This window comes from Pollicipes pollicipes, unplaced genomic scaffold (assembly GCF_011947565.3).
Source record: "Pollicipes pollicipes isolate AB1234 unplaced genomic scaffold, Ppol_2.1 Scaffold_2555;HRSCAF=2994_pilon_pilon_pilon, whole genome shotgun sequence".
In the NCBI taxonomy this organism is placed as follows: domain Eukaryota; kingdom Metazoa; phylum Arthropoda; class Thecostraca; order Pollicipedomorpha; family Pollicipedidae; genus Pollicipes; species Pollicipes pollicipes.
The window spans coordinates 34653081-34679655 of NW_023596136.1; the positions used below are offsets into that span (position 1 = coordinate 34653081).

The 26575-nt window shown below is 58.5% G+C and overlaps 1 protein-coding gene across 1 annotated transcript in view; it reads right to left on the reverse strand.

The window, feature by feature from the left end:
• Positions 1-1716: 1716 nt before the first annotated feature.
• The window catches only part of LOC119100671 (mitogen-activated protein kinase-binding protein 1), a 71531-nt gene continuing 46672 nt past the window's right edge, over positions 1717-26575 (reverse strand). The window contains exons 24-31 of the mRNA XM_037223751.1: positions 26257-26365; positions 24009-24137; positions 16688-16773; positions 10816-10957; positions 9683-9803; positions 8955-9104; positions 4729-4823; positions 1717-2066 (exon numbers count right to left, since the gene is read on the reverse strand). Coding sequence (XP_037079646.1) covers positions 1717-2066; positions 4729-4823; positions 8955-9104; positions 9683-9803; positions 10816-10957; positions 16688-16773; positions 24009-24137; positions 26257-26365 — 1182 coding nt within the window. The remainder of the gene's footprint in view (positions 2067-4728; positions 4824-8954; positions 9105-9682; positions 9804-10815; positions 10958-16687; positions 16774-24008; positions 24138-26256; positions 26366-26575) is intronic.

The following is a 26575-nucleotide window of genomic DNA, read 5'->3' on the forward strand; positions in this document are numbered from 1 at the left end:
TCAGCATACCGGCAGGCGCCAGAGCGTAGATGAATAACACACACGGTGCAGACGTGCGTTCACGTGGGTCGGGCGAGAGCTTGAGTGGATCGTTGCGAGCAGCCGGTTCGGGCCGCGACCGGTTAGCCGGCTTCTCCGATGCACCACGAGCCCTGTCCGAGGAGCCACGAACCAGCGATCCTGTTCTGACGTGGTCGGGCGGCGATGCGATGCAGGCCAGACCTCTTGGCTGACGGCACCATCGCCACCACCGCCACTGCAGCTCCTGCTGCTGCTGCTCGAACAGCCGTGGAGCAGGCCGGACACGCGTCCAGCGAAGCCAACGGGCCAGGCCGCGACCCGAACCGCTGGCCATGCAGCGCAGGTCTAGCGCTGCGACTCGAACCGCTGGCCATGCGGTGCAGGTCTAGCGCCGCGACTCGAACCGCTGGCCATGCAGCACATGTCTGGCGCTGCGACTCGAACCGCTGGCCCTGCGGCGCAGGTCTAGCGCCGCGACTCGAACCGCTGGCCATGCGGCGCAGGTCTAGCGCCACGACTTGAACTGCCGGCCGTGCGGGTCCAGGTTCGCAACCCGACCCGAACCTTCACTGCGCTGCCCCCATCCGGTCAGCCCCCAGAGGACTGATGACCCCGGCCAGACCAGATGGACCCCAGTCAGGTATCATATTCTTATGAAAACAAATCTGCAAGTTAGGACGTCCACTGTACAGGATATCTGAACGAATATCGTACCTCGAATCGGCGCCATAGAAATACAGTCCGGGATGAAGTCTGTTGATCCAAATCTGTTGTCTAAATCTGTTGATTAGCTCCAGTTGATCTGATGAATCGACTCGGTTCAGTCTCGGTTCAGTCGGATCTTTTTTGTCGGAAGCGGGTCCGACCCAAAGTTGCGTGGGGCTGTTCAGACCCAGGGTCGGAATCGACTCCATGCACGGTGATTCGGAGCCGGAATCACTCCCAATGAGGCGGAATCAGGCACAAGGCTGTCGGCGACACCCTGTGCGTCAAGGCGATGGCAAAAGTGCCCGTGGGGTGTGCTGGAGACCAATCTGCGAACAAGCCCAGCCCAACCAGCTGACATGCCTGCAGCACTCACGAACGCTGCCCGTCCGCGGCCAGCGTTCAGCGACGGCACAGTTGACAGCGGTAGCCAAAACCCCGCAGAGCAACACATCCACGGTCAGAGCAAGTTTGTATTCCGCATTACCGTCATCGCGACAGTGCGCCCGGCACGCATCGCGTGCGCGCGCGCTTCACATACGCACTCTCAACACAGGCACCAACAAGCACATACAGGGCATATCGCATGAGGAATGATTGGCTGCCGGGCCGGCGGCGGGTCGGGTCGCCCACGGGTCAGACGTTAGTAGTGCGCGGCTGGCGCGTTACGCAACGCCGGCCGGCCGCCGGTCGCCCACGATGCGCGGCCGGCCGGCAAGCTGCTGATTATTAAAGCACGTGCGCGCGGCTGGCGAATACTGGGCGTCCTCGGCGCCGTTTGGCACGGCGTGGCGGCGGCGGCGGCAGTAGCCGTGCCACTCCGGCCGGCGGAGCGGGCGGCGGCGGCGGCGGCGGCGCAATAGCGCGGCGGCAGCGCGGCGGCGCGCGGCGGCGGCGGCGCGGGCGGCGACTGCGCAGCCCCTCGCGACGGCCGAGGGGGGCGAGCCCCGCCCGGCCGGCCGTTGGCACTAACATCACGGGCGGCGGCGCCTAGCCGGGCGGCTGCATGCGCTGCTGCATCATGTTGAGCAGGTCCGAGCACTGCTGCATCATCTGCGCCATGACCGGGTTGGTCGCCTGGCCGCCCATCAGCTCGGGAAGGCTGCCCCCGCCAGCCGCCTTCGAGAGCGGCAGCGGCGGCGGTGGCGGCGGCGGCAGCAGCGCGGAACCCATTAGCGGCCGCAGCGTGGCCAGGGACTGGCCGACGCCGGAGCGTAGCAGGCGCGGAAGGTCGGCCGCCGACTCGGGCCGCTCGTCGGTCAGCCGACGCGCCAGCTGCAGCACGTGGTCGGCGCTCCGCTGCAGCGACGACAGCGCCGCCTCGCACACTTCCCGAGTCACTGAGGATGGAGGGCGGTGCTGTCAGTACGGACGGGCCACGGCGCCGGCACCAGCGCTGGCTGCAGGGGTCCCCTGCTCAGCAGGGGGGGGGGGGGCACACAGCACACGTGATCGGCACAGCAGGTGTCGGCGGCGTCGCACCAGGTCACGACGCTATCGGGGCGACGTGGCGGCACGGACCGCGCCGCCCCCGCACTAGTCCAGGGTCGCCCCGAGCACCAGCAGCAGGGATCACGCCCGTCCCGTCCCGTCCCGTCCCGTCCCGTCCGTCCCGTCCCGTCCCGTCCCGTCCCGTCCCGTCCCGTCCCGTCCCGTCCCGTCCCGTCCCGTCCCGTCCGTCCCGCCCCGCCCGTCCCCGCCCCGCCCCGTCCCGTCCCGTCCCGTCCCGTCCCGTCCCGTCCCGTCCCGTCCCGTCCCGTCCCGTCCCGTCCCGTCCCGCGCCCAGCACAAAGCATCACAGCCGCCGGTCAAACGGCACCTACGCCGCAGCCGACAAACTGCTGCACCATCGGCGACTGCTAAACCCCGTGAAGGTTCACGTCACGGTCAACGCCGTGCCGATTCACAGTTCAGGCCTCGTCGAGCCTGGACCAATCGACCGGACGCCGCCGTTCGGGCGGGTCCCGTCTTGCAGCGCCCATTAGCCGGGCGCGGCGCGCCGGCCGGCCCGTCCGTGGCGCGGGCGTGATTAGCCGGCGGCCGGCGCTTGCCGGGCCGTCACGCGGACGGGCCGTCACGCGACGGGCCGTCACGTGACGCGGACAGGCCGTGCCCTCGGTGGGCTGGCCGTCCGATAGCGGCGGAGCTCACGTCACACGCGCGAGCTCGCTCGGCAACGTGGTCGCGTGCCGTCCGCTGTCCGGACGGTCAGCAGGGCCGATTAGTCGAAGAAGAGCGCTTTGTGGTGAGTCGCCGGGGCCACGCGGCTGTCGCGAGAGCATGGCTACTGTGGTGTGGTGGCGCGTGCCACCGACAATCTCGGCCGGCGAGTGGGCGTCGGTGAGCGGGTGCCTGTCTGCGGGTGCTCGTGAGCGGGTGCCCGTCAGCGGGTGCCCTTCAGCGGGTGCTCGTGAGCGGGTACCATGAGCGGGCGCCCGTCGGCGCTGTGCTCGTGAGTGGGTGCTCGTGAGTAGGTGCTCGTGAGTGGGTGCCCGTGAGCGGGTGCCCTTCACCGGATGGCCGTGAGCATGTGCCCGTGAACGGGTGCCGGCAGGCGGGTGTCGGCGAGGGGCCGCCGGCGCATGCCGCTCCGTTTCGTCGGAGCACAGACGCCAGGTCCGCGCCAATCTCTCCCAGACAGATGTACCGAAAGTGAGGATAAACAAAAGTACTAACCAACAATACTGCGCTTCCATAATCGGTTTGCCTCATTAACGGAACGCTTAATACAATGTTGCAACAGCGGCGAGTTGGATGTGCACGCTGAATATTTGCAAGCACTGATGTTCTGATGCCAAGATCACCAAGCAAACCGAAAGGTAGGCCTCTGCACGCCGGCGGGGTGCCTGTGTCGATGACGGACATTGTTTGGCAGGATTTATGTCGGGTTGGTTCTAAGTGAGCCAATTTAGATCCACCTCAATGCATGCTCCTTTCGTTCGTCAACGGTCCTGAACAAGCTGACGCGTCCAAAGACGTGAGTTGGACATCGGCGATATCAATCATATGTTTCCTTAAAGAGGCATGAAGGCTCAGGTGATCAGTTTAAATCAATTTTGGTCCAAAAATGGGACGTTACAATACTCCATGGATATAGGGCATTGTTCACGCTAGAGGCGCAACTTTTCAATATGTCACCACACCGATTTCTGACCCGCAAGAACCTGCGCGTTTTTGGCTGAGCCAAACTTGGCGGGTTTTTGCGGGTTAAAAATTTGACCAGTCAGAAAACTGCATTTTTTGTTATTCTTTAAGTTATAAAATAATCCGAAAACCAGTGAGCGCAAAGCACAAAAAGTGGTGGAACAAAAGTATTTGCATTTTTACGGTAAGGGCCCCTGAGCCAAATAACCATGGCAGACATATCACACCAGTAAGCCAGGTTGCACGAAGTGAACGACAGTTCTAAGCCAGCGTTTCAGTAAAAATTCAAGAATAATAAACCAAATTTTCAAAACTAAGGCCTGATTTCATTGCGCAGCGCCCCTTTCCCGACTTGAAACTTCCAGCATTTTTCACTTTGGCAGTGCAAGCTATCAGCTGACGCATGCAATTTTAAATGAAATGGCTTGTGGTTCATTCCGATGACGTAGAATGGTCACATCTTTTGCACATTTTTGCGAAATGCAAATTTGAATTACGCCCTCTTCCTTTTCATCTGAAGCTTAAAACCGTCATTACGTCAGATGTCAGGATAGTCGACAACACATCTCCCCTTTCCCCCCCCCCCCCCCTTCCTCCTCCTCCACTGACTATGCCACAGTTGTCCAAGAAGTCACGGTGCGCGCCCTTCCACCCGCCGGGCACAACATAGACCATATAAGGAGCACGTCAACCACGCCAGCCTTCAAGACGTCAAGCGCAAAACCCGTCCAAACGACCACTGCGATGTCGGCTGGCACAGGCCGCTGCCGCGGGCCCAGCTCGGGCGCGCGCGCCCCGCTTGGGCCGCGGCCGCCGCCTGCGGGGCGGGAGGTGGGGGAGGGGGGGGGGGACACTCACGGGGCAGGGCGCCGACGTCAAGCTCCAGCTGGGTCGGGTCGCAGCGCGGCACGCCGTCCCAGTCCGTCTCCGGGCTCGACTCCCGGACGTCGTACCTGCGGCGGCCGCGGCGGGCGTCAGGCGCTGACAGGCTCCGGCCCGGCGGAGGCCCAGACCGGGCGCCGGTCTCGTGTGGGGCCGACACAGCTCCAGCCCGGTAGAGGCCCAGACCGGGCACCAGCCTCATGTGGGGCCCACACAGCTCCAGCCCGGCAGAGGCCCAGACCGGGCACCAGCCTCGTGTGGGGCCGACACAGAACATGCTCACGTCGGCCGCGGTGGCACGCAACACACACGAGCTAGACACGGCACACGCACAACATCCTACAGTCTGGTTAAACGGCGCACAACAGACTCTCCTGCCGGCAGTAGATGACAAACACGGCCCTGCACAGCACCACATAACAGACACGAGATCTGCACGGCACCACACAACAGACAACAGATCTGCGCAGCACCACACAATATATTTCAGATCTGCACAGCACCACATAACAGACACGAGATCTGCACGGCACCACACAACAGAAACCAAATCTGCGCAGCAACACACAACAGACACCAGATCTGCACAGCACCACATAACAGACACGAGATCTGCACGGCACCACACAACATAAACCAAATCTGCGCAGCACCACACAACAGACACCCGATCTGCACAGCACCACATAACAGACACGAGATCTGCACGGCACCACACAACCGAAACCAAATCTGCGCAGCACCACACAACAGACACCAGATCTGCACAGCACCACATAACAGACACGAGATCTGCACGGCACCACACAACAGAAACCAAATCTGCGCAGCACCACACAACAGACACCAGATCTGCGCAGCACCACACTACAGAAACTAGATCTGCGCAGCACCACACAACAGATTCCAGATCTGCACAGCACCACAAAATAGATACCAGATCTGCACAGCACCACACAACAGACACCAGATCTGCACAGCACCACACAACCGATTTCAGATCTGCACAGCACCACACAACAGACACCAGATCTGCACAGCACCACACAACCGATTTCAGATCTGCACAGCACCACACAACAGATTCCAGACCTGCACATCACTGACAGCCCTCGTCCGCCTCAGAGCGCCTAACAGGCCGTTCCGCCTGGCAGGACGCTCCGCCTAACAGGCCGTTCCGCCTAACAGGCCGCTCCGCCTGGCAGGCCGTTCCGCCTAATAGGCCGCTCTGCCTAGCAGGCCGCTCCGCCTAGCAGGCCGCTCCGCCTGGCAGGACGCTCCGCCTAGCAGGCCGCTCCGCCTAGCAGGCCGCTCCGCCTAGCAGGCCGCTCCGCCTGGCAGGACGCTCCGCCTAACAGGCCGCTCTGCCTAGCAGGCCGCTCCGTCTATCAGGCAGCTCCGCCAATCACGCCGCTCCGCCTGAACGCCGCGGCAACAACAGCTCAGGTGCGCGAGTCGATCATAGGGAGGGGTCTACTGCGCAGGGCTTTGCCGTACAGCAGCAGAGGATGCTGGAGGTTTTCGACCGACCGCTCAGGGCCACCAGCGATGCTTCCTTGGCTGTCGCGTCGACACAAGGGACGGAGGCGTTCCCAGACTCAAGCGAGCCACAGGTTGTGGGACGGGGAGGGGCTCGGTGGCAAACACCGCATCCCAGGTGCCAGAGCGCTTCGTGTTTAGGTGCAGCCGCGGTCCCAAATCCGTCCGCGCGTACGGAAAACGGTAGGGAGACGGCGGCGCTGAGCCGCCCTATCGCCTCAAGCCCCACTTTACCCAATTACGACCAGTTGTAATACATGCATAAGCGTGCGAAACATGGCGAGACGGCTGCAACTGAGACCGAGACGGTCACATTCCCTTTCATGGCCTCGCAGAACGCCTTCAGCATATACATCCAACAGACAGCAGTGAAAGTTATGTATCCGGGATAAAATGAGACGTCACCTCGGCACTGTGCACGGCTCATCCAAACCCTCCCGGTAACAAGCTCACACAACTATCGGGCACGTGGCGACAGGGCAGTTGCACTAACGATGAACGCGAGGACAGCAGGCAATCAAAACTCACAAACCAGGGTCGATGACACAATAGGCCAATTATAGTTACCTTATATAGATGCTGCCTTGTGCGTGAATCAAACACGTGATGGCAAAACGCACGCACCCACGATAAAAAAGAGGACGGCAGGCAACCTATCACCAGCAAACGAGGGCCGATGACGCACGAGGTCTTCTAACCAAGATCAGTGAGAGCGGCAGCATCCGGCCAGCTTTGCGCTGTGCGGACGTGACGGAGCAAACCATGCAGCAGGCGGGCTTCTCATGGATAGGCTTTAGGGCGGCTACACCTCCTATCGATTTCCGCCAGGGGCAATGACACAAGCTTACAGCTGGGAAAAACTAGCAAAAAAATGTACTGGAATCTTTCTTCAATGAGGGACGACGATGCAACTTGGTTCAATATCCTGCGTTGTACCTCAGCGATGCGATCCGACGCTGAGAGCATACGCCCGGTCACAACGTTCCCGCTCCCATCGCGCCCACACGACGACATCAGACCAGGTCACAGATTTTGCCGGCAAATTCATCCATTTCTTGTAATGCCACAACGCGACCGCCCCGCGCCAACCTCCTCGGCCCCATTTTGAAGGGACACGCAAGCGCCGTATCTGGGCGTGAGCCCACTTGTCTTTCACACGTACATGCACACGAACACGCACACGAACACACATGCGAACACGCACGCGTACACACATACGACCATGCACACGTACACACACACGAACACGCATACGTACACACATACGAACACGCACACGTACACACATACACACACGCAAACGCGCACGCGCAAGCACGCGCGCATGCATATTTCCGAGCGTCCCACCAACTGAGCTAAAGGGACGGCAGGATAGCCGAAGAGCCACACAAAAGAAGAAAACGCTTATTGCATTCCGGAGTGAAGGCTCTATCCCACTCCTCTACTTCTCTATGGCAACGCCTCTCGGTTCGCTTCCAGTGCAGTCTCATAAAAACGGACACCCAGCACACTAGAACTGCGCCGATGCTGATTCATGGAGAGCAATGTTTTGCACAATTGTTTCGCGCTAAAACGCGGATGAATAACAGCGCATTTGCAAAAAGGGAGCATTTTTTCGGTCATTTTGCAGCCGGCGCGAGCTGCGGGCGGCGAACAACCCCACGGTCCGCGCGCTGCACGCCAACACGTGTACATTAACAGAGTCACGCATCATACATGTATGCTCAAAACACATCAAACTTCACGCCACTGCACCCATAACTGAACAAGGAACACGTCTGTTAAGGTTTTGTGCCGCTACCAGGCATGGTCTCGTACATCCGAGCATTCTATTCTCAGGAGTTTGACCTTTGGCCTGGCATATTGCGGTCAGTTATTGACCTAGCAGCATACAACTTAGCACCACTCCCGAGATCTCGTTGAGACCAATCCGCTTTATTTGCGGCTCGGCGTCATCTTTCTTAAGTTGAAAACGGCAAAGGGCTGCATCGACCCCCTCCACCATTTGTCCACGTTATGGAAAACTGCGACTTGCGGCGAGGGTAAAATATGCATGACGCAAACGGCAAAATAGTCCTCTTCATTCCATAGCAAAATGCTGACGATACTTGGCAAAACTTGGTCCATTGCTGCTCTGCGCTTTACGACCTTTGCTTAACCTAACAGAAAAGCTTACAGGATAACAAGTAATCAGGGCGGATTTGCATGCAAGACATTTGACGAGGTACGAACTACACGCATACGCGTTGGGACCAGCCGTCTTGCCTCAAAGCTTGTGTAGGACGCACCTTACTAGTCAAAAACGGCCATCTATAGTACATTCGACCTTCTTAAGAAAATGCGGCACCTTTAAGGAGGACAAATACGTTTTAACGAAACGAGGGTAAGAGCGCACGATTAAAATATATCGAATTACCAATGCATACTCAACACTATAAGCACAACACGAACAAAACTGTTGGTGGAAGCACTACATGCGCTACGTCGTATCACCACTACCATACATCCGAAACTTTCCATCGCGCAACACTCCCCTCTCTTCCCCCCCCCCCCCCCCCCCCCCCCCCCGTGCAACGGGGATGGACCCGCCACGCGAGACAGACTGCACGCGCGGCGGCCAGAAGCGAGGCCCATCGGGCAGCCGGCGGTCAGAGCGCTCTCACCCCTTGAGCGTGACTGTGGAGCGCTTGGTGACGGTCTGCTGCCGGGTCTTGGTGACGGTGGCCGTCAGCCGGCTGGTGACGTCACGCGCCGCCTTGCCGAGGTCGCGGTCGGCGCTGGCCGGCCGGCCGCCGGCGCCCGCCTTCAGCCGGCTGCAACAGGCGGCGGCGGCGTCAGAGTCGAGGCCGGGGCCGTGGCGGCGGCGGCAGAGCCGAGGCCGGGGCCGTGGCGACGGCGGCAGCACACTGCAGCGACTCCGACACCCCAGTACGCTGCAGCGACTCCGAAGCCCCAGTACGCTGCAGCGACTCCGACACCCCAGTACGCTGCAGCGACTCCGACACCCCAGTACGCTGCAGCGACTCCGAAGCCCCAGTACGCTGCAGCGACTCCGAGACCCCAGTACGCTGCAGCGACTCCGAAGCCCCAGCACGCTGCAGCGACTCCGAGACCCCAGTACGCTGCAGCGACTCCGAGACCCCAGTACGCTGCAGCGACTCCGAAGCCCCAGTACGCTGCAGCGACTCCGAGACCCCAGTACGCTGCAGCGACTCCGAAGCCCCAGTACGCTGCAGCGACTCCGAGACCCCAGTACGCTGCAGCGACTCCGAGATCCCAGTACGCTGCAGCGACTCCGAGAGCCCAGTACGCTGCAGCGACTCCGAATCCCCAACACGCTGGAGCGACGGCGCACACAGCCGACGGCGCGCGCCCTGCCGGTCCCACTTACCTGACAGCTGAGCGCTCGTTGCTCAGTGAGCGGCCCTTGAAGAGCACCGTCTGGCTGTGCGACTCGGTCGGCGACAGCATGTCCTCCGAGCTGGAGTCGGCGTCCAGCGCGCGCATGTCGCCTGTCAGCGGAGGAGAGGACACTGAGAGGGCGGTACCACCGGCGACCCCCCCCTCCCCTCCCGTGGGGGCGGCGTCGAGAGTCGGCAACGAGACCCCATCCGCCGCCGTGTCACAGCCGACTGGATGAGCCGGATTCCGCGGTGTCATGCATTGGGATCAATTCATGAGGAAGGGTCTAGAAATTTGTTCGACGCAAGGTAGATATTTTGAATGTGTTCGCAATGGCATGAGGAGCACTCTCTTAGACAACAGTAGCGAATGCTCCATTCAAAAAGATATATGTATATGTGTATATATATTATATAGTGTATATGTGTGTGCATACATATATATTACATATATGTATGCGTGTAATATATATATATATATATATATATATATATATATATCATTCACGTGATGATCTCAATGTGGTGAAATTGACCGACATGATGCAATGCCCCGTGAGCGAAATGTGGATGCAATGCCGTCACGTGATGAACACTGAGCGGGGTATCTAGCGAAGGTATTGTCACGAAGTAGATAATTCACGTTTAAATGCACGGCATGTATAATCAATATGAAGCCCAGCGAGCGTAGCCTCTCGCCTTACCTTAACTGAAAACAAGCTCCAGTGCTACACATCCAGTTTGGCGGTTAACAAGCGTAATGCAAGTGTGCATGCACGTATGGTGTATGCGAATGTGCAGTCGTCTGCGTACGCCTGCGTGTGTGTGAATGAAACACATAAAAGCGAACTACTCAATGCGTGACATTGGCGGTCGGCATTTATGTCAATGAGACTAAAAGCTAGACAGATGGTGCGTGGCAACCTCAAAAAGTCCCCCTCACACCGTCGGCAGCGCTAACACCAGTGCTTAAAGGCAGACGTGAGTGTGAGCACGGAATGGCCAGGGCGCGGCCAGGTGGCGGCGTGGCACAGGGTCTGCTCGGGTCAACTCGGCCCAGCCCAGCCCAGCCCAGCCCAGCCCAGCCCAGCCCAGGTCGCGTCGGGTATGAGGTGTGACTGACCGACGCTGACGGCGCCAGACAGACTGCGTCGGTAGGAGGGTGCGGCCGCTGGCGACTTCTGCTTGTTGAGCGAGGCGATGGTGGGCCGCATCGGGCTGCCGATCGTCCGCGACGACCGGCTCAAACCGCTATCGCTGTCCGTCTGCCGGCCGGGTCATCGCGGGTCACCATGGGTCATCACGGGTCATCACTGGTCATCACGGCTCATCACGACACATGGTAAACCGGGATGGTCACACGTGCATCACCGCAAATCATCGCCGGTCGTCCGCCAAGCGTCATCGCGGGGAACATCTTAGGTCATCGCGTTTCCACGCAGGTCATTACTGGTCCCTTTAGGCCACCACAGGTCGTTAGGGTTACCCCCGGTCATTAACGGGACAAAATGAGCCTTCACGGGTCACAAACCCCGCAGGTCACCAGGGGTCATCATGGGTTACCAAGGCTCGATGCAGAGAACGGCTGTTTCATTTTCAAAACATATGCTGACGCGCGGACCAGTGACCGAATTACCCGCCTGGACCATGACCTGCGCAATCCGGCGGTGTGTACGGCGGCAGGACAGCGGTCCTCCGTACACCCAGGTGCGTCTCTCATCAATCATCATCAATGAGGTTCCTGCGGATGTCCGATGACTGAATTCAACAAGTTTTAAGTGTGCTGTCAGGTCGTTTTTTTGTGCGACAGAGCTGTATCATACTCTTTATGCATGCATGCGTTTGTGTTTTTTTCTCCCTTATCACTTTCCTCTTTTTGACGTCCTGTTTTATATCTCAGGCTAATGACACGTACTAGCCACGTATGTACGTGGAGTGTCAATTGATGTTAAACACAAATACAAATATACTCCTCGACGTCATGGGTTACCACGGCCCGGTGCAGGATACTATGCAACATCATGGATCGCTGAGGTTCATCGCAGGGAATTTCCAGCCTGTACGAAAGTCAGCCATGATGAGAGCAAACATCAACGGTAAAAAATTATTACTTCAATGTTGCCCAAAATGCACCTCTTGCAATGTTTTAACCTTGATCAATTAGGCCTGCTACCTCATGAAGCGTCAGAACAGAAAACGTTAACCACAACATGAAAACAGTTCAACGCCGAAATACCTCACAAAACCTCTTAGAATTCGAGCCATGAATGGACGTGTGTGTAGCATCCATAATTACCGCCTCTTCAGCTCGGGAAGGACAATGGTGGCGCGGCAATACAGCACGACGCATGTCTGCTCCGACGCGGCGCTACCGGGCGCATCGGCGGCGATGTCAACACGTAGGACGACATCACCACCCGCCGCGAGGGGGCGGCGCGTGACCCGCCCGCGCCAGAGGCCACTCCCAGACCCGCGCCTCCCGGCCGCCCGCATCGATAGCACGCCTGGATATGTCAACAGCTCGACTAACACCACCAACAGAGGCGTACGCCCATAGAAGTCACCCCCCCCCCTCGGGGCACGTTCCCCTCCCACTCGTCAACTTTACGACGTGTATAAAAAGCACGTGACTAAATGTTGGTAGTTCGAATTCCAGGTCGACGCGTAAAAATGACAAGATCGAGAGCATGCAATGTCGTTTTACATCACGCCAGATTTTACGCACGACTGTGGTGCGCTTAACTCGGGTTTCTGTGGTTATCATGTTTCTAGCTGCGATCCACTGCGAGATCCAGCCCACGTCCCCGGTCATTAATGTTAACGGTCCACGGTGCCTATCAGCGGCAGACGGTGACAGAGCCGTGCCGTCAGGCAGGAGCCCACGGCGTGGCGAGGAGCGCCGGCAGGCCGCTAATGAAGCCGTGTTTGATTTAGTAGGCGGTAGCTACTTCCCAAATGGATATCAGAGCGTGTGAAAAACATGGGTCGTTTGAGGGATTTAGCACCTTCGTGGCGTCATCCACAGAATCTGTTAGTAAAGGGATTTGCTAACGTATTAAAACACGCTAGAATGTTCAAAAGCTGGTGCCTAGGACTCCTCTGTTTCCTCGATAACGACTCTCACCTTCAAATCCATATTACAACCAGAAAAGACGCGTTCCAAAAACTACTGTTTCAAAACGCTAGCTTCTTCCTTTCAGCGACAATATCTCTTGGCATTACGATCCGGCTCTGCCTTTTTATAATGGCATTGCGATCCGGCTCTGCTTCTATATGACGACATTACGATTCGGCTCTGCCTCCCTATTATGGCGTTACAATCCGGCTCTGCCTCTCTATAATGGCATTACGATCCGGCTCTGCCTTTCTTTTTTGTCGTTCATTGGTGTTTTCGGGCGCGTCGACTGCAATGGTCATTTTGCGCCCATAACGATACTCTTACTTAGTATGTTGTGAAAATGACTTGAAAATCAATATATTTTAGGAACGAAAAGAGTTGTTTGGAACCAAGAAAGGAGGAGCTGTCCCCGAGCGCATCGCTAATCGTCAGGGGCGAAGCCTGCAGACCAAAGTGACGTCGTCGTTCTTCGATGAGGCAAGGACGTGATACAATGGCATGGGGGACAGAGGGAACGGCAACACACCGCTGCCATACGGGTCTGTCGGCTCCATGCAACAGATGGCCATGGGTGGCATACGTATGCCCAATACGCGACCTACATAAGCCACTTCTTCCCACCGCACACTGCGAGAGCATGACGTTTTTATGGGCCTGAGCTTATTGCCGCCCACCTGGTCCCAACAGCGCTGCAATTTGCTTCTCAGGAAGGTCTTGACTGCCGGGGAGAAACCTCTGGCAGGGATAGACAAAAACCGGGTATATGGTGCCACCGCTGCTCGCTTAGCAGCGGCATCGGCCAACTCGTTGCCCACGATACCGACGTGGCTGGGGATCCAGCACAGGGCAACTCTCTTTCCAACCCGATTCAACTGTCAGGCGTGATAAAAAGTCCTGTATAGGGGAGCATGATGGATAAAAAGACTTCAGTGCAGAGGGACTGCTCAGTGAATCAGTAAAAATGGCGTGTGACGATTCTTCACCCACTTCTATGAAACATATCGCCTTGGTAATCGCAATTAATTCCGCTGTGAAAACTGACGAGTGGGCCGGTAACGAGAACAATCGAGCGACGGAACCGCCGACGAAAGCACAACCCACGCCATCCGAGGTTTTGGGTCCGTCCGCGTACGTCAGAGTGCATCCTTCATAACACGCCAGAAGCTCAAGTGCCCTGGATGATCTCATTAGGTGTGGTGTTACGTCTTTTTTTCTAATTTTCGTCAGCGAGGTGTCAGTGAAGGGTATGGTCACTTGCCAAGGAGAAGCCAGGCGGTTTACTTGCTTTACACCTGGAAGAGGAATTCCGCCCTCGAGCAATAAGGCTCTCATTCGGAAACCAAAAGTCAAAGCGTGCTGCTGCGGCCCATGACGAAGGGAACTCACGGCAAACCGAGAACATACTGCAGAACATGTCGGATGAAGTCGGAACTGCCGCAGCTTCAAGGCATAACGTATGCCGAGCATTTTCCACCTCGTCCAGAGTGGTGGCTCGTGTGCCTCCGTTCAAAGGCTGACGGAAGGTGGTGTGCGGAACGCCCAAGCAACAATACGAATGGCAGTATGGTGGACGGTATCAAGAACACGCTCGCTGGATTCAGACCCGCCATCATACACAACGCATGCATAATCCAGTTTGGAGCGGACGAGTGAACGATATAAAAACATAAGCGTGCTTCTGTCTGCCTCATATGATGTGCGAGACACACACTTTAATACGCTGAGATTTAAAGCAGCGATCGCGTAACATTTTTAGATGTGATTTAGATTTCATATGTAAGGCGGCGGTCAAAGTGTATCCCAGGGTACCTGGCCACGGCCTTATTTTGAATAGAGCGACCGTATAGACGGATGCTCAGGCCGTCACATCGCTGGCGACGACAAAAAATGCATCGCAACGGTCTTGTCGCCTGAAAAACGAAAACCCGTTCATGTCACCCCATCTTTCGAGGCGGTCCACAGCCAACTGGAGACGTCGCTCCATCGCTGGTGCCCTCGCTGCACTGGTCCAAACAACAAAATCGTCAACAAAAAGGGCACGTCCGACCGACTGGGGGAGCACATTACAAATATCATTTATGATAACATTTAGTTTAATTCACCATTTATCATTTATCTGCCTCTATATAATGGCATTACGATCCAGCTCTGCCTTTCTATAATGACATTACGATCCGGCCCTGCCACTCCGCTGCATTATGCGCGGGACGGTGATGTGTTTCTTGCCATGCGCCAATTACCACGAGTAGCTCTTTAATATCAATTATCAAGCTCAGCAATACTGCAAAAGAAGGGTACTTGTCACCTGATGACACTCTCGGTAATGTTTGCAGTAGGACAGTTGGCCAACCAAAATGTCCCTGCACTTTTGTCCATCCAACGTCCATCTACAACATACAACGCACATTACTTTACACAAAACCCGCTGCCACAAAAGATCTGGTGAGACCTGCCATGGAAAAATCCTTCCGTATATCGATGAAAGCAAACTCAAAATTGTATCCCTTCACGGCAAGCAACCCCTCTCATACACAGTCTGTTTATATCAAATAATTTTGTCGTCGTTCTTCTGCGCAGGTCTATACATGCTTACCGTTACTCTAAGCTTAATCAATAATACTTCACAAAGACAGTCCACCAAACAGCTTGTTTTTATGGAATTTAAATTTGTTGCCGCGGGACGACGATTATTTGAAAACAAATCTTCTCATTTCCAATAAACGCGGAGCGAAGAACATGCAGTGAGCTTTGCAATGTTTAGTTAAGTTGATATCATTGGAGCGCATGGTAGGCAGTGCCGCTATACTCGAGGCTACCACTATCAGTGCTGCCGTATTAGAGGTTACGCTACCAGCGCTGCCTTCGCCGTTGACGAGCCGGGCTCCGTAATGCACGCGCGTGGACGTAGGATTTCCACAATAGCCTTGCTTGAACTCGGATATCTAGGTCATTCGGATGATGATCTCACCTTTTATCTATTGCAACCTCGACGCACTAGTCACACAGGCGCAGCTTTCTCAACATCAAAGGCGATATGTCTTAGACGTGTTGCGCATGAAACGGAACATTTCGCTGACATTGCGCAGGTCCTGTGGAAGGAGCGGGAGGCACGCCGCTTCTCATCTCTGACGACTGCAGCATCGACGCTAAGGCGTTAGGTGGAAAGAAATGTAGCTCAAATTGCCTCCCCCCCCCCCCCGTCTTTCCAGAAAACCCATCCGGACTGACTAAAGGGAAGTGGACCTGACATCATACGAAGTCCCAACAGGTACGTCTTTGCCCATGGCCGCAACATGAATAATGTATGTGGACAGGTCGTTTGCAACATTTTCTTTATTTCCGATCGTCAGCTTCGTCTTTCTTAATCCGCATGAGATTTTTGGAACACATCATTGGAATAGTACTCCCATTCTCCGCATAAAATGCATCGAAACAGCTCCGACACTAAATCATGCACTGATGTAGATCCACCTGATTCAGCCGAACACGCTAGCGGATGCAGACGAACCGTGCTCACCAAAACGAATGAACAGATTCAGACGTGCCTGATCCAGCAATTACGCAGATTCAAACGCCAATCCGAAAGCACTGGGATCACCACGTTAAAGTAATCAGCCTTGCCTGTTGCAGCGGGTGAACGGATTCAGACGTACCTGGTGCAGCGGGTGAGCGGATTCAGACGTACCTGGTGCAGCGGGTGAACGGATTCAGACGTACCTGGTGCAGCAGGTGAACGGATTCAGACGTACCTCGTGCAACAGGTGAACGGATTCAGACGAACCTGGTGCAACAGGTGAACGGATTCAGACGTACCTGGTGCAGTAGGTGAACGGATTCAGACGTACCTGGTGCAGCGGGTGAACAGATTCAGACGTACCTGGTGCAGCAGGTTCATGGAGGAGCTGCGTGCCATGGCCGAGCTGGGGCGCGGCTGCTTCTTGGAGGGCGCCTTTTTGCCGGACACTGGAAGCGCGCAGTGTGTGGTCAGCGCGCGCGTCAGTCACCAGGGCATCTTACGACAGATCGGCCAGTGCCCCACAGCTTCAGCTCCCATGCATCGGTGAATCCCTGCCCGCAGGTTTATCTGATGATATGCGTGCAATTGCGCACGTTGAAGCTCGATCAAAACAACGGTGACGGCGGTGAGGCCTGTGCTTTTAAGACATGCCACCCTGCATAGATATATCTGGTAAATGTATCTCGCACGAAACTAATCGGACTGGTAGAAGAAAATGCGTCCATGGACTCGCATGACGTCAATGAGTCGTCTACACCCAAAGCTGTCATCTTGAGATCTTGTGGACGTAGATCTCGTGCTTACCATGACACGGGAGCAGCAGAAAATAAATTCATAATCGCTTCCATTAAAATTCATAAGTTGCCTTCAAATCGCAACGAAACCACGAATAGTTGATTCGAGAATTGGGCTTTTCAAACCCTACCTGTGGCCTACATTTTGGACGTTTCACCCACAGTCGACTGAAAACGACAAAACTTGGCCTTCACTCCTCAGATTTTGTTAGCACCAAGATGTGCAATGTTTGGCCATATAAAAACCACAGCTAATGATTTACAGTTTTGCACAATTTACGAGGTGACAAACTGTATGGTTGTTTTCTGGCATGCGCTTTGTACATAAAAAAATCCCTCACAGAGAAGCTCAGCGCAGTTTTACACTGCATCTTACTCGACCATTCCGAGCGCTTTCATGCCGACACAGACCACCGAACAAACCATGAAACGCGGCCCGAGAAGAGCGAGGAGTCTTGAGCGGAGCTCCGCTCGCTCAAGGCTCCGCGTGCCGCGCGCCTACCGCCACCGCGGCCGGCCCGGGTCGGACAGGCTGCGGGCGCCGGGCGTCACCAGCGACGCCTCGCGGGCGTGAGGCCGGCCCCTTGAGACGATCCATTAGACTCTTTGGGATCGCGTGTCGGTGGCTTAAAGCTAAAGCTAAACCTTGTCTCGCGTCCGGGACCCACACAAGGCTTCTTCTGGAAGGTGCAGATTTGTGATACAATAACGGGCGTCTGGCAGCGAAGCGTGTCCCAAAATAACGTGACATCGGTGAAGGCGGCCGCGTAATGGCCATAGGCCGGCGCATCCCCGCCCAGATTTTGTTCATTCTATTCTCGCCGCAGGGGGCAGACTCCGTCGGGAAATGGGGACCCTGTAGTGACGTCACCACGGCCGAGCCGCCAGGCCAAAAAACACGCCAACAAACCCGGACGAGCCCGGGACACCCACGACAGCTGTCGAGCCACCTCGTGGACGGTTGTTGACCAAACAAAATACTAAACACAAAACAGCGGGCGACGAGTTCTCGTCCTTCGCTGTTTGGGACAAAGATGTAAGGTCTGACACGGGTCAAGCCGGCTTTCGCCGTTAGGTATCAACACTATAGCATCTACCAGAGCGTGTCTGATTGAACGCTAGGTTTCTGCATACCATCTACGGCTTTTCACATTGCCATTTCAGCTATTTGAAGATGTATGCCACTACATGAATCGCATTTTTGTGGAAAGAGTGCGGACTGTCCTTTCTGGATTCCTGGTAATTGGTCACCGCCGATTCATATCAACCGTCTGCATACGCGCACATACGTACGCATCCAGCACCGCATCTACGCGTACGTGTGCACGTATTGAGCACTGTATATACGCGATTGAGACCCTTTTATCTCTCAACGGAACTCCAGGATACGTGCTACGTACTCCAAGTAATTTCACGATGCATCCTTCAAAGTGGGCGACGGAAGAAAGTTAAAAGAAATGGCGATAGTAACTAGTTCAGTGTTTGGGCATTCCAAGCGAGGGAACTACCTCGCGCACTTTCGACGCGCCCACAACTGATGAATATCAAATAGTGGGCCTGGATACGTAACAGTGTACAATTGTCGTCGAAATCTATGCAGAGACTGCACGACATGCTGCCTCGAGACGGTAGCACGTATGTGTGCGCGCGCGTTTACTCTAATTCAGACTTCATTACGAATGTCAAAGACTCCGCAGGCAGCTTTGAGCCTACGTCAGTTCAGCGAAGTTCAAAGGCCGTGACCGCTTCGGTATCCGGTCGGCCGGCGGCTAGTTCGGAAAAGCTGATGAGGTTGAGTTTTTGCGCAAATCCGCTGGGGAGTCGACGCGTAGAGGCGTCGTAGTTGCAGCGTCGAAGCGGTGGAATGCTTCTGCAGTCCGAACGGCGACACTAAGCCCCTTCACGCTGTTGCAACCAAGTCGACGCTTAGTGCGAACGGAATCGCAGCAACATCTGTCGTCCCAGCCAGATCAACTGACCCATGGTCAGCACGCGATTCAGTGCGTGATGACCTCTCAGTAATCGCCGTTCGCAGCACCCCGGCGTCACAAGTTGACGCTCGGTCCAGGGTCAACCGCTTCGACCAAGATCCTCAGTCCCGCCAAGATCGACCCTCGTCAGGGGGCGCGAAAACGAGGGCCAAGATCGTGGGGGGGGGGGGGACGAGCTGCATCTCAGTCGACGCGCTTGGCGCGTCCTCGGCTCGGAGCCAGGCTCGAGCCCAACTCTGGTCTGTAACGCCAGGCGGCCCGGATGCGTGGGACCACACCAGCTCGCGCGCCAGGTGTCAGTCAGTCCGCTAGAAGTAAAATGACCCACACCTAAGGTCGCTGGTGATGGCTCGCATACTCGCGCAGCCAGCCGCGTTTGCCAGCGAGAGGCAGCTTCCAGACGCCGGCGAACGGCCCGTGGGCCCGCTCTTGTCACGCGGCGCGCGCGCTGTTTTGTCTGATGGAGTCCGCCGGCGAGCAGGCGTCCCGCGGCGCAGCATCATACGCAGCCGCTTGCTCCCGCCGTCAAGCGGCGGCCGATGCTCACATACGTGGCACTCGCAGGCGGTCCTCCCCTCTCCTCCCCTTTCCCCCACTTCGTCCACCAGTCAGGACACAATCACGGCTGCATCTAAGTATTTACGATTGGCTTTCATTCGGCAATCTACCATCTGCGATGCCCCCATGTGGCTTTGTCCCGCCCCTCAGGCAGACCTTTTGAAAATGCAAAGTTGACGATGACGCTCGGAGCTTAACTCTCTTGACCATGGGTTTCCAAAAGCGTCCGGGCCCTCCGTAAATCCTGGTCGGGCAAAGACTACGAGCTGTCACATCCAATCACACGTGAGGTCGCTTCAATTAAAGTCATAAGCCCCGGGACCCGGCTCCGAGGGCCGATTCCAGCTCCGTGACATCTCACGATCTATCCGCCAGCCACCGAAAGGGCCGTGTCTCAATCTCGCGAACCATAGCACTGCCACCACCGGATTTCACCGTTCCGATAAGACGGAGTATCGTGGTTGGTCGCACGACATGAAAGGTTAACATTAAGAGAAAATACATTCGCAGAAAAAGGCAATCACTAAAGAGCAAGGACAGAATGGAGCACACCATCAATGAAGAATAACAAAGAATTTCGTCATGTGTCCCAATTTAAAAAGTATAGTGCCGCAATATAGTGTAACGTCTTTTCATGACCGAACCTGCAGACTGGGCTCGTTATAACGTCAACCAACCGGACTTGGCACAGGTTCACCGAGCCCCAAGGACCTAAGCATCTGTTCCGTTTGGTAAAATATGCACCAGAACTCAACGTACGCATGCATGTATGTGCGTATGTGTCACCTAGTCCACCCCCTACGACCGAAAAAAGGTGATGTAGTTGCTTAAAAGTAGTCACAGGCCGTGACTACTTCTAGCAACGGTAAATGTGAAAGCCAATTCCACGGAGAAAAATCGCTGCGTTAACAACGAAGCACATTGTGCAGGACTTAAGGGAGTAAGCCATGCTGACTTACCATTCTGAGAATGGTAAACGACATAGGCGCGTATCGATGGCTGGCCACCAGGAGTCACCAGAACAGTCCGATACCCTTTACGCTTCTTTCAAAAATTATCTGAAATCACTTTGCAAGCACCGACTACGTTGGCATGTTGCCAAATCCTGAGTTGACATTTTTTTTATAAATTTGATCCGAACCCTTTTGAATGGATGGATTCCTGGGATCAGCGCTCACGCTAAGCAGTGCTTGTTGCGTGAGCTCTGACCCCCACCATCCGATCGGGCAATCCCATGCAACGGCAGAATTTAGTGGCGAAAGCTTAACGTGCCGCAATGCTCGGCACGGTCCGTCCTGCCCTCTGACGTCAACTGACCTTTAGCGCGACCGCTGCCACCGGCCGCAGGCCATACCTGTCAAGGGCAAATAGCGAGCGCCCTAAAGCGACTCGAACCCACCCAGCCACGGGTGGGTGGATCGGAAGGCAGACGCTCTAACCAACTGAGCCACCGGGACGGACAAACATCGACATCGACTGGAAAGTCTTGATGGAAAGGTCAGAGTCCCCACATAGCCAACAAACCTATTGCAACTCACGTCCGCACGAACAGTTCGAGCATAAACGTAAAGACGCAAAGGCTGCTGGGCGGATAATGCCCCACCTCCGACTTAAAGAGACAAAGGCGAGTCAATAACGGACAATGAGGCTAACACACCGGACCAGTCACTTCAGAGCTCATTGCCCAATGGGCGACAGCTCATTCATAGGTGAGGTCACATTACCGGCCATCACGCCGGGCCGATCGTTCTCACGGTGGACCGATCCGGGGTGGCATCGACGGCGAATGCAGCCTAAATACCCGCCACGGAAGCTTCCGGCCACCAGCCGGTCCGTCCACCAACCGTTCCAAGCCCGTCCCAGCGTCGGGACGGACGCGGTACGACCGGCCGCAGCGACGGCGGTCCGTCGGCGAGGGCTCCGGGGCCGCCGCGCCGCGTCAGCCGCGATCAGGGGCAGCCTGTGACGCGCCTGGGTCGCGGCCGTCACGCTAGCCAGCAATCGGCTCATGTGCTTTGAAGCCTGAGAAACGCACGGGGCGACGGGTTTCAATGCAGCCAATCTACTGAGCGGGCCCAGCGCTGTGTACTGCGAATACTAAGTAAAGCTGCACCCCATTCAGCTCGACAGCCGTAATGGCTTGCTGCGCAGGGGACCTCGAATAAGCATGCCCAATGGGGAATGCAAAATAATTGGTATTAAGTGATAACCGGAAGCAATGTATCCTCCGTGGGAGCGACTTCAAAAATCTTCCCTGAAGGTGGATTGTAAAATAATCATTGATCTTTACCGGCAACCATGGGCGCTGTTTGCATTGTGGAGGGGCCTGCAACAAAATGTCTACTGCAAAATGTAAAACAGCAAGAGGCATTTACCGGTACCAGGGAACAATCTATTCCCGTTCTCGGCATATTCCCCATCACAACGCATTACAACTGCGATCATGTAGCGGTGATATCTGGGCAGCCACCGCAAGATGCGCGACCGCAAACGTCGGCATGCTCTCTCGGAGCCAGACGCTACGACGACGTCAGCTGTCTGTACATCTTGCGGAGATCGCCGCAGCGCACCTGGAGCTGCTCGGACGGTTTCGGCGTGCCGCGCATGGCAGGATCTATTACGGATGCGATGCGACTACTGAGAACAGTCTCACGGACCAGAGACGCCAGCCGGGTCGGATCACGGGAAGCGTCAATTCAGACATATTAATTAAGCCGCCGTCTTCCGACCAGCACGCAAGAAAATAACTATCACAATGCACATCCACGCCCACTGAAAGCCAGCACAAGACGACAGAAAAAAAAAAACACTACGATCACCATGACATTCACCACGAGTGCGGCAGGGACGCAGTCGCGACCAGGAAGCAGTTGGGTCAGAGACCAACACCCAACTGAAGACTGCGTAGAGCATGGGCAACATCGAACGCCCGGGGACGGCATCTCTGGGGCTGAACGGCCGCTGATCCCTCCAACCGGCGCTGCTCGCCTCCGTTCCAGGAGGAGCAAGCCGGCCGGACACAGAGCGACAATGAGCGGCACCGACCGTCGGCCTGCCAGCCCGGCCGAAGGCAGCGCGCCGGAGCGGTGTGGGACGAGGCCGGGGTCGGCCGCGGCTAGTGGCGGGGAAGGGGCGGCTGCCCTGGGTAAGCGGCGGCGCTCCTCGCGACGGCTGCCTGGAACTAACTGGTATCGGTCGCCCGCCGACGGCTGCCTGGTACATGTGGCGCCCGCCCGACGACTGCCTGGTACTGCCGGGCCCGCCGAACGGCGGCCTTGGGTACTGTGGCGCCCGCACGACGGCCTGCCTGGGTACTGTGGGCTGCCCGGGCCGACGGCTGCCTTGTACTGGGCGGGCGCCCGCCGACGGGGCTGCCTGGGTACTGTGGCTGCCCGCCGAACGGCTGCCTGGGTACTCTGCGGCCGCCGCCCGACGGCTGCCTGGGTACTTGCGGCGCCCGTCCGACGGCTTGCCTGGTATCTAGGTGGCGCAGCTGCCGACGGCTGCCTGGGTACTGCGAGCGCCCGCCGACGGGTGCTGCCTGGGTACTGCGGGCGCCCGCCGAGGCGGCTGCCTGGGTACTGTACTGCGGCCCCGCCGAACGGATTGCCCGGGTACTAGGCGGCGCCCGCCGACCGGCTGCCTGGGTACTGCGGCGCCAGCCGACGGCTGCCGTGGGTACTGCGGCGCCCCGCCGACGGCTGCCTGGGTACTGTGGCGCCCGCCGACGGCTGCCTGGGTACTGCGGCGCCCGCCGACGACTGCCTGGGTACTGCGGCGGCCCGCCGACGGCTGCCTGGGTACTGCGGGCGCCCGCCGACGGCTGCCTGTGGTACTGCGGCGCCCGCCGACGGCTGCCTGGTACTGTGGCGCCCGCGACGGCTGCCTGGTTTACTGCGGCGCCCGCCGACGGCTGCCTGGGTTACTGCGGCGCCCGCCGACGGCTGCCTGGGTACTGCGGCGCCCGCCGACGGCTGCCTGGGTACTGCGGCGCCCGCCGACGGCTGCCTGGGTACTGCGGCGTCCGCCGACGACTGCCTGGGTACTGCGGCGCCTGCTGACGGCTGGTTCGGCACAGCACCCCACGGCCGGCATGGGACAGAGCCTGAGGACGGCTGGAACGGGATGGCTGCTGCGGGAGCCTGACGGGCTATCACCGAGGAGTGTCTGGCCGCTGATGTGGAGGAGGATCCGGCCACTGATACGGAAAAGGTTCTGACCACCGCTATACGAGGTTCTGACCCCTGATGTGGCGAGGCGTCTGACGGCCACCTATGTGCCGCAGCAGGCCTGACGCCGGGCACGGGACTCGTGCCCGCCCCACCAGACGTGACCTACCGGCGGGCGTGGCGGGCAGGACGCGGCGCGGCGTGTTGGCGTCTGTCAGGTCGCTGAGCGAGACGGCGCGGCGCAGGCCACCGCCCAGCTCCCGCTCCAGGTCGGATGAGTCGCCCGAAACCGTGCGTGCTGCAGCGTCCGCCGCCCATCAACGATCGTGCATCAGCCAGCACAGACGGACAGACGGGCAGGTGGACGGGCAGCCGGAAGGGCCGCCGGACGGGCAGGCAGACGGGCAGGCAGCCAGGCGGCCGGGCGGCCGGGCGGCCGGGCGGCCGGGCGGCCGGGCGGCCGGGCGGCCGGGCGGCCGGGCGGCCGGGCGACCGGGCGGCCGGGCGACCGCGCGGCCGGGCGACCGGGCGGCCGGGCAGCCGGGCAGCCGGGCAGCCGGGCAGACAGCCGGTCGCAGCATACCATACACACGTGACAGTCAACGAAATCAAAACGGATCAGAACGAATCAGAACGCATCCAACAGCCACATCAACGACGCTACGACGGAACTGAACGGCTCGCGGCCATGCCATGCCATGCGCCAGCTGAAAACGGCCGAGGCGGCCGACGGCGTGCCGGGGGCGTGAGCGCGGCCTGGCGGGCGGCGGACCTGGCCCGCGCGTCGGCGGCGCAGGCGTGCCCCGGTCGCGGTGCCTGCCCCCCGGCCCGCCCCGCGTCGCCCCACCCGCCGGCGACGGCGCCCGCCAGCGGCGGTCCCCGGCCAGGCCAGGCCACGCGGTGTGCAGCCAGCGCAGGCACACACAGGCAGACAGCCGAGCCGTAGTTACCGCCGCGCTGAAGCAGCTGCAGGTCGGCTGGGCGCCGGCGCACCGCGTCGGCCACCACCTCGGGCCGTGGGTCCGAGAGGTGGCGCTCGCGGAAGCGGTGCTCCTGACACGAGACGGCTGGGCGCTGCGGGATGCGCTTCTGACGTTCGATCATGTTCGGCACGTGGCTGTAGTCGGGCGCCGCGAACTCGCGCCGGTAGGTGGCGTAGCGGGCCGTCTTCTCGGGCGCGTCGGCGAACGCCGGCAGCAGGGAGCAGCTGACGGCCTGGCGCCAGCGCAGCCGGCGGCGGCGGCCGCGCGCCTCTTCCCGGTCCCGCGGCCGTCCGGGCGGCGCGCCGGCGGCCGACAGACCCAGCCGCTCCCGCAGGCCGGGCGTCGTGTCGCTCAAGTAGCCCGTCTCTCCGCCTTCGGCCAGGTCGATGCGGTGCCGCAGACTGTGCGCCCGCCGCAGCGGCAGCGGCAGCGGAGGCGGCCGCTGCGGCGCGGCTCCGGGCCGGCGGCCGGCGTCCTCCGGCTGCTGCAGCTGGCGGTCGAACGTGCGCAGCTGCTCGGTGAGCCCCACCAGCTGCTGCAGCTGCTCACCGTCCAGGCTGTCCTGCATGACGTGCGCGGCGTGGCGATGCGCCTCCTCTGGTGGCACCTCCGCCAGTCGCGCCGCTATCTCGTGCTCGGTCAGCGGCGGCCGGGCTGCCGGCGCCGGCGCGGGCCTCCGGCGCGCACCGCGCTCCTCCTCGCGCAGGCTGGCCAGTCGCTCCTGCTCGGCGCGCTCCTCGTCCGAGTTGAGACTGTCCTGGCTGAACTCGGCGCGCTCCGGCGAGCCGGCCGTCCCCTCCTCGCCCTCCCCCCTCCCGCTCCGAGTCAGTGACGTGGCTCTCGTCGGCGTCGCCGTCGTCGGCGGCGACCGGCGCGCCCTCGAACAGGGGCGGGTACAGCACCGACACCGGGTACACGGGGTACACGCGCTCGCCGCCGCACGCCAGGCCCGCGAACACGAACTCGAGGTCGCGCGCCACCTCCCAGCATAGCGCACCTGGCGACCGGGCGGAAGCGTGAGAGGTGAGGCGGCAGCTGGCGGCGGCTGAAAGGCGGTCTCCATCCGCCGACCGACGTTTGTTTGGCGCGGTCGGCGGTCAGACCTGGCGGCGTTGGTTGCCTGAGGCATTCACTGTACAGAAAAGCCGTCGCTGGCTCTTTTTTCGTTTCATTCATCGCCGTGTTTCATCACATACCACCAGCCAAACACAGGCACTGAAAGCAATCTTCTTGCTATACAGCCCCAGTCGCAGCCGTGTTAGTGGTTTGTGATAGCAATGGTATCCCTCTGAAAGAAAAACTTAGCCGGCGACGGCTTTTCTGTGTCAACAGCCTCTGAGCTATTTAAGACATGCGTGGAGCAGCAGCCCGCGCCCGGTGGCGTACCTGGCGCCCCATGCAGGTTAGTGGCTGGCGCCGCGTGTGCGGGTGTACCTCGGCGCCCGCGCTCGGCGACCGGCGCACTGGCGCCGCCCTGTGACAGGCCGCGGAAGCTCAGGTCGGCGATGCTCTGGCTCGACTTCAGGCCCGACTTGTGGCCGATCTGCAACAAAGCCAGAGCCTCGGCGTCGGCGCCGCCGGAGATGCCAAAGCCGGCTCTTGAAGTAATTGAGTCCCTATATCACGTTCAGCTCAGGTGACTGGCTACGAATAGCGACGTGATCAGGAGGCATATTAGGAAAGATCATGGCTATTGAGAAGAGTACCTAGGAGTCAGACCATCAAAGGAGCATTACATAACATTAGCGGAGAT